At 42.5% G+C, this 12,392-nt stretch overlaps 1 protein-coding gene across 2 annotated transcripts in view; it reads left to right on the top strand.

Annotated features, from left to right (window-relative positions):
• CLCN4 (chloride voltage-gated channel 4) overlaps window positions 1-12,392 on the top strand; it is a 49,970-nt gene that overhangs the window by 22,504 nt on the left and 15,074 nt on the right. For both annotated transcript variants that reach the window (XM_074606703.1, XM_074606714.1), the window contains exons 4-8: window positions 659-846; window positions 6,376-6,498; window positions 8,113-8,319; window positions 8,413-8,493; window positions 9,057-9,602. In XM_074606703.1, the coding sequence (XP_074462804.1) occupies window positions 659-846; window positions 6,376-6,498; window positions 8,113-8,319; window positions 8,413-8,493; window positions 9,057-9,602 (1,145 nt within the window). The remainder of the gene's footprint in view (window positions 1-658; window positions 847-6,375; window positions 6,499-8,112; window positions 8,320-8,412; window positions 8,494-9,056; window positions 9,603-12,392) is intronic.

Here is a 12,392-nt window from a genome sequence, read left to right as displayed (position 1 = left end):
AGCCCCACGTCTACCCGTCTTTTAAATACCTCCAGGGATGGCGATTCCACCACTTCCCTGGGCAGCCTGTTCCAACGTTTGACAACCCTTTCAGTGAAGAAATTTTTCCTAATATCCATCCCAAGCCTCCCCTGGCTCAACTTGAGCCCATTTCCTCTTGAGCTATTGTTTGTCACCTGGGAGAAGAGACCGACCCCCACATCGCTACAACCTTCTTTTGGGTAGTTGTAGGGAGCGACGTATCCTCCTCCCCCCCTACCCCTGGAATACACAGCGTGGTTTGACACCCGCAGCTTAGTGCGTATATAGAGACCACGCATGAAGTCCTGCTGATCTCGCTCAAACGGTGCCCCTGCCTGGGGCAGACTGCAGGAGCAGGCCCTACCTTAGTTACGCCTTCCCTATCTGGCATTAGTCAGTATGGAGATAATAATATTTAAAATTAAAGCTTTCCGAGAGAACATTGAAGGTCAGACAACATGTTGGTGCGGCTGTTTGCAAACTCGCTCTTACCCCCAGTTGTTCGGTGTATTTGTTCTTACATTGCAGCTGCTTCCCCAAATCACGGGGTTTTGCTGCTGTTATAATTAGATCCATTTTCCTTGCAACTTGATATTTTTTAATGCCACGGTTTCTTTTTCTGCATTTCTTTTTCCAGGCACATTAGCCGGAGTGATAGATTTAGCTGTGGATTGGATGACGGACCTGAAAGAGGGTGTCTGCCTGTCTGCCTTCTGGTACAGCCACGAGCAGTGCTGCTGGACGTCTAATGAAACTACATTCGATGACAGGGACAAATGTCCCCTGTGGCAGAAATGGTCTGAACTTCTTGTAAGCCAGTCTGAGGTACGGGAGACCTGATTAGGTTGGGGTCGCAGTAGGCCAGGGAATGCCCTTTTTTCATACTTGCTGATGTTCCCTCCAGAGAGTTTCTCTGAAAGAGAAAGTAATGAACTGAAAGCATTGCAAAAAAAAAAAAAAAACCCCCCCCCAAAAAAAAGACATTACCACAAGCAATATCTGCTTAACTTGGGAGAGATCCCATTGTTTCACTGTCATGTGTGACGGAAATTGGAAAACTGCGAGATTGCTCTCACTTTTTATCAATATTAAACCCAAAGTGTTTCATAACGCTCATAACATAATCACCAGGGGACCTGAGCTGCTCTCCAATTTTTTTTCTTTTAAACACTATTTTACGGGACAATAAAGATGATCCCTGACAAATACTTTTAAAAGGAAATTTCTGTGATTGCAGATGTTTTTTATGTACTCAAATGCTGTGAGTAGTAGTGGGAGCTGCGTAAGAACTATATGTTATACCCTTGCAATCAGTTTCTTTACCAGATAGCAAAATATTTAGCTAGCACCGAAAGCTGGGGAAATAATAGGCTCCCTGGGAGATGGCCAAAATAAAAAATTTGTAGGGGCATAGAACAGGAAAGGAAAAAGCTGATCTGGATGGACATGAAACTTATATTTTAAGAACATTTTTCCCTATCCTGTTTTGTTTTGTTTTTTTTTTTAATTGTAGAAATTTTAAATACAAAGAATGTTGTTTCCGAGCAAAGCAGGTGAAAGTTTCATTTTGAAGACTTCAAAAGAAGTCTTTCTAGACTCATTTTAACAGATGATGATTTTATAAAAAATATGAAAAGGATATTTTATTTTCAACCTAAGCTATTCAATGTACTGAAAAATATTGGTCCCTTTGCAGCTTGAATATTTGGTCAGAATTACTATTTTGAAAGAAATCCCTCATTTCTGCAGGTGACTTGCATATGACAAAAATTGACTATGACATGGAGGTGGGATGAATGTAGCTTTGAAGAGAACTGGTTTATGGGATACTGAAGTATGTAATGGGACTTCTTAAAAAATATCCATAATGCAGTTTGGTCAATAATAGGAGAAGAAATTACATACTTCCAAGGGATAAATCGTGTCCAGCCAGGCAATGAAAAAGTGGGTGACTTGGAGAGAGTGCCTTGGATCTTCCCCCAGTGTGGAGGTGGTCTGGTCCTGCAGAAAGTGTTTGAGGGCACTTTCACTGCCGTACAAGTTTCATTCATGTTCCTTTCACTTTAGGTTTACAGTACGAGTAGTACTAGAAGTACTAGATGAGAGTGTCTGTGAATATGTATAGCCCAATTTTCCACAGTTCTAATTAACTGTAGTGAATGTAGCGGGGTGCTCACTGTTCCTGCACATTCCCACCATTTGATCCCAGGCAGAAACCTCTCTGTGGAGTTGCCAGCTCACAGTGCCAAGCTCCCCTTTGCCAGAGGTTCTGGTCTTCACTGGTCTTCATCAGCAGATGGTTTGGGTGGTGGCGTCCTTGTAACAGTGAAGAAATACTACCCTGGTATAAAGTTGCAGGACTTGGGATGATGCTGTAATTTAAGAGAACAAAAAAATGTGGGAAGGGAAAAAAGAGGAGAATGTTACAATTGTTATGGGATTTGGAAATTCTGTGCATGTGTTTGACATGCTGTTACTCCTGAAAGGCTGGAATATATAACTGGAGCATATCCTTGAGAAAATTTATTGCTTTCACCTGCTACTCGAGACCAGCAGGCATGGCTGTTGTATTCTGTGGCCTATAAGAATGGTATCAGCCAGGTGAGCACTGTGAAACTTTACTCACTTTGTATTCAAATGGGGCTTCTCACCCCCTGGTGTACTGTCACAGTGGAAAAAAAGGTTAATCTTGGCTTAGTTTTGGGCTTTCTCTCAAAACAAATGGGCCCCTAAGATCTGTGGGTTTTTGGCTGCCACGGACCAATGGATGCCGTAAATATTAATAATATAGCTGTCTATTACTGTTACACTGAAATCCCAGGCAAAGCCCAACAAAAATGTGAATATGGAAAGTAAAAATTCTATTTTGTAGCAAAAGACTTACTATATGGGCAAGTTTGGCATGATTCCTGTAGCTGTAGAGGACTCTAGGAGGGATCGAAATACAGTGAATTTGACCGCATTTCAAGATAATTTTGCCTTTTTTTTTTTTTTTTGGTGTGTGTTTGGTGTGTTTTTCAGTTTGTGCCTGATATTTGGGTAACAGCCCTATAAAATGCACAGTGCGCAGAAGGACTAATTTGGAGCACATTTTAGACAAAAAGTACTTGGAGCAGTTTCCCTAAAGGTTCTCTGGTCAGACGTGTCTTCTTTTTTATGCACGACTCTGACTCTTTCTCATCATAGCCAATGAAATTTGACATTTTGAGGACTAGGATTTAGATCAATTCTTCCTTGTGGTTTTGTCAATTTATGGCTATGATAAACCCTGTGCATATGTTCTCACTGAGAATTGTGACATTTCCTATGGCATTTCTTGAAAATTGCTTTCACTCTAGTCCTCCTATAAAATGAGGCCAAAGCAGAATCTTGATATAGATTATAATGGAAATAATATAATAGCACGTGAAACACACCAGGCCATGTTTTCTTCCCTAATCGTTGTTCTGTAGGCCAATGACAACCTTCATCCCTCTGGTCCTGAAGAGCAAGCGAAGAGTTTTTTGATGCAAGACAGTTTCAAAACCTCAAAATCGCTGGAGGTGGGGGTGTGTTAAAGCACATCAGATGCCACCCGCTTCAGCTAGATCTCTAGCCAGTATGTGGTGCCCTGGAGCTTCCCTATTCTGCAGATCCAGCTTGGTCCTAACCTCAACTTCAGTGGAGCTGAGGACCCTGTTTCTGGTGCCTCACATCTATCCAAACCAGAAGAAAGGGCCCCATGTCTTCCATGGCTTGTGACATTGGATCCAGCAATAGACGGGATTCGCTTCCCAGGGCTTCTGGATCTCCTGTCATGAAGCTGAGACCTGCAAAACAAGGAAGCCCCTCTATACCTGCAATCCACTTCCCAATTTGTAACGTTCACCACAGGGAGTCTGCAAGCTGTGAGATCCCAAGTCAAGTCAGAGTAGAGCTCTCCACCTCTGGAGAAAGCACGTGTTGGTCAGCTCTGGATGGCATCCTGAGGGATGTGTTTTATTTCAGTATTCTGAGTTTGTGAGGGTTGTTTTCAATTGTGCTCCATTTGTACCTAAATTGGACTGACATCAGATATGAAATACTGCTAGGTGTTGCAAACTAAAACACAAAGTTTTGCTCAGTTCCCCTGCACTCTTCATTGCTGTTGCTGCCAGGATGAGTCCTATGAGCCACTAGTGGAAAAGGTCTTAGCAGAATCATCTCTGCTGATGAGCATTTTTGGTCTGATTTCAGTATACTTGCTTAAGACTTTTACTGATTCAGGGCCTTAGTAATGGCATGTAAAGAATGAAAAATGAGCTATTTGTTATACTGAGTTACTGCTACTTCACTTCCCAAAGGTTTTGTTATTACCAATCATGAGAAACTCCTGCAACTTGACTTGCAGAATTCCAGGTATCTGGAGAATGTAACAATGAGAGTTGTCCCAAGGGATAAGACTGAACTGGCCGTATAGACTCTTGTGGGATCCTGCCACAGTGCTGTAGGTGTACGTGTGATTGCAGTAACGAGCTGACATAGTTTTCATGTGACTTCTGAGATGTGAAAGAAGAGGAAGTAAAAAGAAACAAAATTAATTTGACTCCAGTGAATTTAGGAGGAAAACTGTAGCTTTTGCTCAACATTGTAGGGCCAAATTGCTGTAGTGGTGTTGGTCGTCTTTGGAGTTACTCCAGGTTCACACTGACAGGAGAATTTTGCCCTGGGGCAACATATCCAGAGTTTTCTCTAGAGGAAGAGTAAATATTACCATAGCTGTTTGTAATTGAAAGCACTAGGAGAAGACATTCATGAGGAAATGAGACTGTCTTCAGCTGTAGCAACAAAGATCCATGGTTACTACAGTCAGATGTCAATCACTGTAAGTGTGGGATCCATGACTGCTTAGTCTCAGGGCACTGGGGGATGGCATCGTATTGCTCTTCTGCTGTTATCAGTAAAGCCACCTGCTAACTTCAGCAAGCACAAGAGAACCTTAAAAAATTGCCCTTCTTCCAAATATATCCCTAAGGATAATGTCAGTGGTTCCCTTACTGTCTTTTCAATTGGGCAGGGACCTGGAAAATGATGCTAGCAAGCCTTCATGAGGTTAAAGGTTGATTCCTGGCAGGCTTGCAAACAGGGAGGCTTCTCAGCTCTAGGATTTTTATGGCTGGGAACTGGGCCTGGCCTGCTCTGTTAACTGAAGACGCGATACAACTGATTAATGCCTGTTTTCCTACTTGATTTGTCACAATGTTGATATCCAGGCTGCTGTCCTGCAGAGCAAAGACAGGGGCCCTGATGTTCTTGAGCAACTGGGATTGCATCCGGTAGGAAGAGTTCACTTAGAGGTGAAGGATTCATACCAATTCATGCGCTGAGGTTCATCTTGTTTTTTATTCTGCAGTGTCATGTTCCTGGAGGAGACTGTTTGAAAGCTTAAGGTCCTCGTATCAATTTGATGCCTCTGACTAGCTTCTGTTTTGTCTGTGTAGGTAGGGCTTTTGAAATTCACCAAAAAAAAAATATGCTTGTGAAGAGGGAGGGGTATTCTAAGGCAGATTTTAACAGCAGTTTTGACTTGACCATTGGAGACAGGTAGAAAGCTGAAGGTCACCACTGACTGTGTTTTCACTATGGCACTGCACAGTCAACCATCACTGATGGTCATTTACATTTCCATTCGGTCAGTAAAGTGAAGCTATTCACTTTGAAGTTAGGTTTTATTATTGACTGGAATACTTCTAAATATCCGGGCAAAATGACGGAGATGTGTCTGAGTGGGATCTGCCAAGCTATTCTGTTTTCAAATTATTTTCAACCCTTTCATAGATAGCATCATATAGAAGGAAAGGATTTATTTAATGGTTTTACCCTTCCCGTTTGACTGAACTGAGCTGACTACTGATATACACAGGGATGTAATTTGCAAAGATCAGTATCTGCATGGACAGCCGACTTTTGGATACCAGCCTTCTGAAAAAGATGTATCAGGGTCTCATCCCCTGTCACCCGCCATGGGATGAAACAGCAGATTCCGTCATTAGGTGCATTTTTATCACCAACTACTTTTTCCCTTCTGACAGATTTCTTTGACGTTTTCAAACTTTTTGTGGTTGGCTTAATTTTTTAGTGATTGAAAGATGTTCATGGTGTTTGGGTCCCTTGCAAACAGACTGTATGGACTGGGTTAGGTATATATTAGTATGCTGCTTCTTTCCATCAGTAATAAAATTGTTGGAGTATATAAACTTATTTGTCCTTCCTGAGGAAAAGCAGCTAGCATGTAAATGAAAAGACCAGGTTCCATGCCACCATGATCCCTAGTAGAAGTGTGAGATTTAACAACCTGCCTTTGTCTAACAATGTTTGTTACTGTTATTTTTCTAGGGTGCAAGTGCTTACATTCTAAACTATTTTCTATACGTTACGTGGGCTCTATGTTTTGCTTTCCTGGCAGTATCCCTGGTCAGAGTGTTTGCTCCCTATGCCTGTGGCTCTGGAATCCCAGAGGTGAGTTTCTCTTTGTGTATGAATATCCAAATACCAAACAAAACAAAGAAAAGATAATTTGCCATCTTTTCCCATTTCAGAACTGTACTATGAGATAGCATAGGAAAAAGAAGATTGTCTTTCCATCTCATCTGTCTTCATTCATTTGTCTAACGTGCCTTTATGGTGTCCATCTAAATTTTTCATATTCAAAGGCCACTGTGACAGGTTAATGTACATGCTGCTCCATTGCCAGAGCTTGAATTAAAAATCAATGGCTCCCAGTCATCACTTTATTCACTACAACGTTTTGTGTCTGAGACACGTATTCACTAGAAAATTGTAGAAAATTCTCCTTGGATGAAATTACTTGGGCCAGTTACAAAATCAGTAATTTTCTAGACTAGGCTTTAAGTAAAACCAAAATAAAATAAAGAGGGAGGGCTATAAAGCTCAGGTTTCCCAAGCTACTGAAGACGCAAGTTGCGCATCATTTGGGATGCCTGAAAAGTGTCTGGCTGTCCATCTTCTGCGGACTGTGTCCTTGTACACAATGCCATGCTGGCATGACGGCATTATGGCAGCCAAAATCTCTTACTTGGTTGTCAATATTTTACATATTGAGCCTCAATCCATATTTAAGCTGTTAAAATGAGGAACCCCATAATTCAAGCAGCATAGCTACTCAAAATTTTTGAAATCGGGGCAGGCTTTTGTTAAAAGTGCTATAGAACCACTGGGATTATTACTTAGGAATCTGGCAGACAGAATCAACAGCCCAAATTTTAGAAATCTTGGCATACTTTTTTTCTTCATCTGTAGGAGAAGCATGCAAAGGTTTCATAGCTGATCGGGAAAAAAACCTCACCACAAATAATTGGAAATATTTTAATAATTTCCATGTTTCAAAGTAGTCACGTGTGTGTGTTACATATTTGATATATCTGTAACTGTTTTTAAAAAGTGTTCATAGTGAACTGTAAATCTAGTTTCCAAGTGATAAATCTCTCATGTGAGGTGATGCTCAGCTCCAGCCTGTTTCCAGGGCCAGAGTCCAAACCCAAATCCCACCCTGCAGCCTCTGTGTCATGCATGTGCATTGTGCTCTCTTCTAGCCACTCACAGGCAAAAGTAAGAGGAAATGTGTAAAAATAAGGTCTCTTGGACTTTCTCACTTCATAATACTTGCATGCTTTTATGGCATGGGCATTCCAAATATTTAGAACATTATTTTTTTTCTTGTTTTAACTGGGAAAAGTCTGTGGTTGTTTACTTGCCTTTTTTTCTGCTTTGTTAGAGTTGGGTCAAGTTTAACGCTGATCCTGTAAGCCAAGGAGATACATAAAAGTTTCGTATTTCTATTGATCTCTGTAAGACTCCTTACTGATGCAGGGGACCACCCGTAACAACAGTAAAAGTGTGGTCTGCTTAACCCTTGCTCTGATATTGCTGTGGGAAACTTACCCTACCTACAATTCCTTTTTCTCCACTGACTCTTTTTTAAGGAGTCTGCAGGTTTTTTATTTTTTGGGGGTTTTTTGTTTTTTTAAACTCCACTGGGGTTTTAACTCCATTTGCAAGTTCAGAGTAGAAGAGGTTTCTTCAGCTCTTCAACATGTTCTTCCTGCTTTCCAGATAAAAACCATCTTGAGTGGGTTCATTATTAGGGGCTACCTGGGCAAGTGGACACTTTTAATCAAAACAGTCACCTTGGTTCTGGTGGTATCTTCAGGCCTCAGCCTTGGGAAAGAGGGGCCGTTGGTCCACGTGGCCTGTTGCTGCGGAAACTTCTTCAGCAGCCTTTTCTCAAAGTACAGCAAGAATGAAGGAAAGAGGAGAGAGGTGAGTTTGGCTCAAATAATCTCTAATTTTCCTTGTCCAGATATTTGGTGTTTCAAAGGACTCATGCCTCGTACCTAAATATTTTCTTTGTAGGTGCTCTCGGCTGCAGCCGCTGCAGGAGTTTCTGTTGCCTTTGGGGCTCCAATTGGAGGTGTGCTTTTTAGTCTGGAAGAGGTGAGACCTGTCAGTTCACTTGCTTCAATAAATATACTTTCGCTTCATGCCTTTTTCTAATATTCCTCTTTATTTTTCAAATATTTATATGCTTGTTTTTCTTCTAAAGCAAAAATAATCTTTGATTCCTAGTAATAAGAAATAGCCAGGTATTTTAGCGTAATTTGAGTAAAAGGAGAGCATTGGCTTTCTGGAAACAAATCAAATTATTTAATCTGGAAATGTATCAGTGTGCTGAGCTGTCTCCAGCTTTCAGCTTCCTGCTGCACGAGCCAAGCTGCTGAGCACCCGTCCTACCATCTCTAGCCAGCAGCTTTGGATTTAGATGTACAGATTTTTCACTGGTCACTGCTCCCTATCTGAAATCTGAAAATGCTTTTTCTGATATCTCTGTGAACACGTTCTGGCTGTGGTAAGGACGTGTATTGCCAGTCAAGTCAGATGTAGAGTCACAGATGAAACACACAGCGATGGCTTACTGTGCTCAGTGCTCCAGTGAGTAATTAAAGACAGCACCCTCTGTCACACTCAGTGAAGTGTTTATGGTCTCTGCTTGCTTTTAGGTCAGCTACTACTTTCCTCTAAAAACCCTCTGGAGGTCCTTTTTTGCTGCTCTGGTGGCTGCTTTCACACTGAGGTCCATCAATCCTTTTGGAAACAGCCGGCTGGTCCTGTTCTATGTGGAGTACCACACCCCCTGGTACATGGCTGAGCTCTTCCCCTTCATCCTCCTTGGTGTCTTCGGTGGCCTCTGGGGGACCCTCTTTATCCGATGCAACATTGCCTGGTGCAGGAGGCGGAAAACCACCAGACTTGGGAAATACCCAGTCCTGGAGGTCATAGTGATAACGGCTATCACTGCCATCATCGCCTACCCCAACCCCTACACCCGGAGGAGCACCAGCGAGCTGATATCTGAGCTCTTCAATGACTGTGGTGCCCTGGAGTCCTCGCAGCTCTGCGACTATATCAATGACCCGAACATGACCCGGCCGGTGGATGACATTCCCGACAGACCTGCCGGCCCTGGAGTCTACACCGCCATGTGGCAGCTTGCTTTGGCTTTGGTGTTTAAAATTGTCATCACGATATTCACTTTTGGCATGAAGGTAAATCGGGGACGGGCGCAGAAGCTGTCGTGAGCACAAGGCACAGATGGGTTGCCATCAGCAGGTGTGGTCTACCTGGCAGGGCTTGTGTGCCTCCGTCCTATACCCGGCCACATTGGTGTGGTTGAGATGCCTGCTGGCTCACCTGCTCACCGGCACCTTGCTCTGAGATACCCCACCGCAGCAGAGGGATAAGCCTTGCTTTTCCACCTTCTGGTCATCTGTGGTTTTATTAAGTGAAAAAAGAAGTCTGCGTAGAAATTTAAATCCACTGTTGCCAATAAGCAAATTCAAGATCTATGATCTGCTTGAGGGTAGGTTGGCTCTGCAGAGGGATCTGGACAGGCTGGACCGATGGGCTGAGACCAATGGTATGAGGTTCAACAAGGCCAAATGCCGGGTCCTGCACTTGGGACACAACAACCCCATGCAGTGCTACAGGATTGGGGAAGAGTGGCTGGAAAGCTGCCTGGCAGAAAAAGACCTCGGGGTGTTGGTCGACTGCTAGCTGAATATGAGCCAGCAGTGTGCCCAGGTGGCCAAGAAGGCCAACAGCATCCTAGCCTGTATCAGGAATAGTGTGGTGAGCCGGACTAGGGAAGTGATCATCCCCCTGTACTCGGCACTGGTGAGGCCCCACCTCGAGTACTGCGTTCAGTTTTGGGCCCCTCGCTACAAGAGGGACATTGAGGTGTTGGAGCGTGTCCAGAGAAGGGCTACAAAGCTGGTGAGGGGTCTGGAGGGCAAACCTTATGAAGAACGACTGAGGGAGCTGGGGTTGTTTAGCCTGGAGAAGAGGAGGCTGAGGGGAGACCTTATCACCCTCTACAACTACCTGAAAGGAGGTTGTAGAGAGATGGGGGCTGACCCCTTCTCCCTGGTGACAAGTGATAGGACAAGGGGAAACGGGTTCAAGTTACGTCAGGGGAGGTTTAGATTAGATATTAGGAGACATTTTTTCACTGAAAGGGTTATTAAACATTGGAATAGGCTGCCCAGGGAGGTGGTGGATTCACCATCCCTGGAGGTGTTTAAAAAAAGGGTAGATGGGGCACTTAGGGACATGGTTTAGAAGTGGCTCTTGTCAGGGTAGGCTAAAGGTTGGACTCGATGATCTTAAAGGTCCCTTCCAACCTCAACAATTCTATGATTCTGTGATTCTAAGATGATTCCCACTGCAGCTGTCTTTCAGCTCTCTCAGGGATATGGACTATTTACGTTGTTGTTTGTCTTGTTGGATAAATGTCTTAATGTGTCTCAAGGTAGCTATGCTCAGGGAAGCAATAGCTTTCAATTTACTGATTTACATATTTAAAACCTCACAAAAATATAAAAGAAGCAGAAAAGTTCTATTTTTGATGTTTTTTTAAGCCCTGTAGCTTGGAAAAAAGAGGGAACGAGTGGGAGGACTGACGGATGTATGATTTGATTACTCTGCATTTGCAGCTTTTTCCTTCCACTCCTCCTCCCCATAAATGGGTGATGAAAGGCCCAAGAACAATTTATCCAAGCTTTCAACACATACAAAGCTGTTTGTGGTGAGTTTTATATATCTGATTGCTAGAGCCCATATAAAACACATATCTGTCTGTCTACAGCTCCCATTATCTGAGCATTTAGTTCTGGATCTGATTGCAGCAGACGATGGGAAGTTTTTCTGAGTTATACTTTATATTTTATACCACACTCAAAGCTAAAGCAACTCCTCTTTCTCTTAAATACTGCACTTAAACTGAGGATCCATTTTTTAGAAGGCCTTTTACCCAAAATATAATAGGAAGTTGTTGGAGTTTTGCTTCTCTTTCGTATTTTCTCCGTCTGATGACAAGAACTACTGAATGGCAGAAGGTCACTCAGGACCCGAGTCCTGCTCAGCACTGAGTCCTGATGATTTCCTGAGCAGGGACGACAAGTGGGAATTTAAGAGCACTTGGATGTTGCTGGTGTAATATTTCTGGAGGAGGACTTGAAATGAGATGTCCATTGCTGCAGAAACTGTTTTATGGCTGACAGTCAGTTGTTATGATTGATCGTGTGTTTAAAAACTTCTGAGTTGGGTTCTTTATTTGATATGTGTTTATTTATTCTATATATTTAAAATTTGCTAGAAGCAATTGACAGTTTCAACTATTCTGTAAAAGAACAGACAAAATAGCTTTACTCACCAAATCAATACAACTGTATCAGCAAAATTAAGACTATATAGTTGGGGAGATAGTGCCTGCTGTTATCAGCCCTAAGGCCTCTGGGCCATGCTGAGGTTGTTACTCTAGTTGTCTAGGAAGCTCAAGGTGTATTTTCAGAATTAAAAAGATATGAGAGCCTTTCCTCTCTAGACCCAACAAAAACTCCATGCAAGGCCTTGCCACAGATCTGAGTTGTCTTCTCCACCAGGAAATTCGTCTCCAACTTGCAGATGCACTTGATATTTAAGAGGAAATAGACTTAGCCAAGGCAAAGTGAATTTTAACTTTGTCTCTTTTTTTTTGTTTGTTTGTTTCTCATTTCAATACTTTTTAAAAAATGATTTGTGACTTCACTGTATAGCAGACAACAAGGTAATGATTCATAAAGCTTCCTGGAAAATATACAGCAAACTGAGATGAAGAAATAGCTGCCTCTGAGTGGTCAGCCTCCTTTCTCTGAATTTTTATTCCGTATTTGACATTTAGTTTAAAATCTGGTCTGATTTATCCTGAAAGAGTAGTAATAAAACTATAAAGTACTCCATGTGATAGAGGGTGAAATCAAGATGTTATTTTCAGTTGAGCTTATTCTCCTGCCCATGAC

The sequence above is a fragment of the Larus michahellis genome, chromosome 1, assembly GCF_964199755.1.
Source record: "Larus michahellis chromosome 1, bLarMic1.1, whole genome shotgun sequence".
Lineage (NCBI taxonomy): Eukaryota > Metazoa > Chordata > Aves > Charadriiformes > Laridae > Larus > Larus michahellis.
This window is presented reverse-complemented; position numbering and strand designations above follow the sequence as displayed.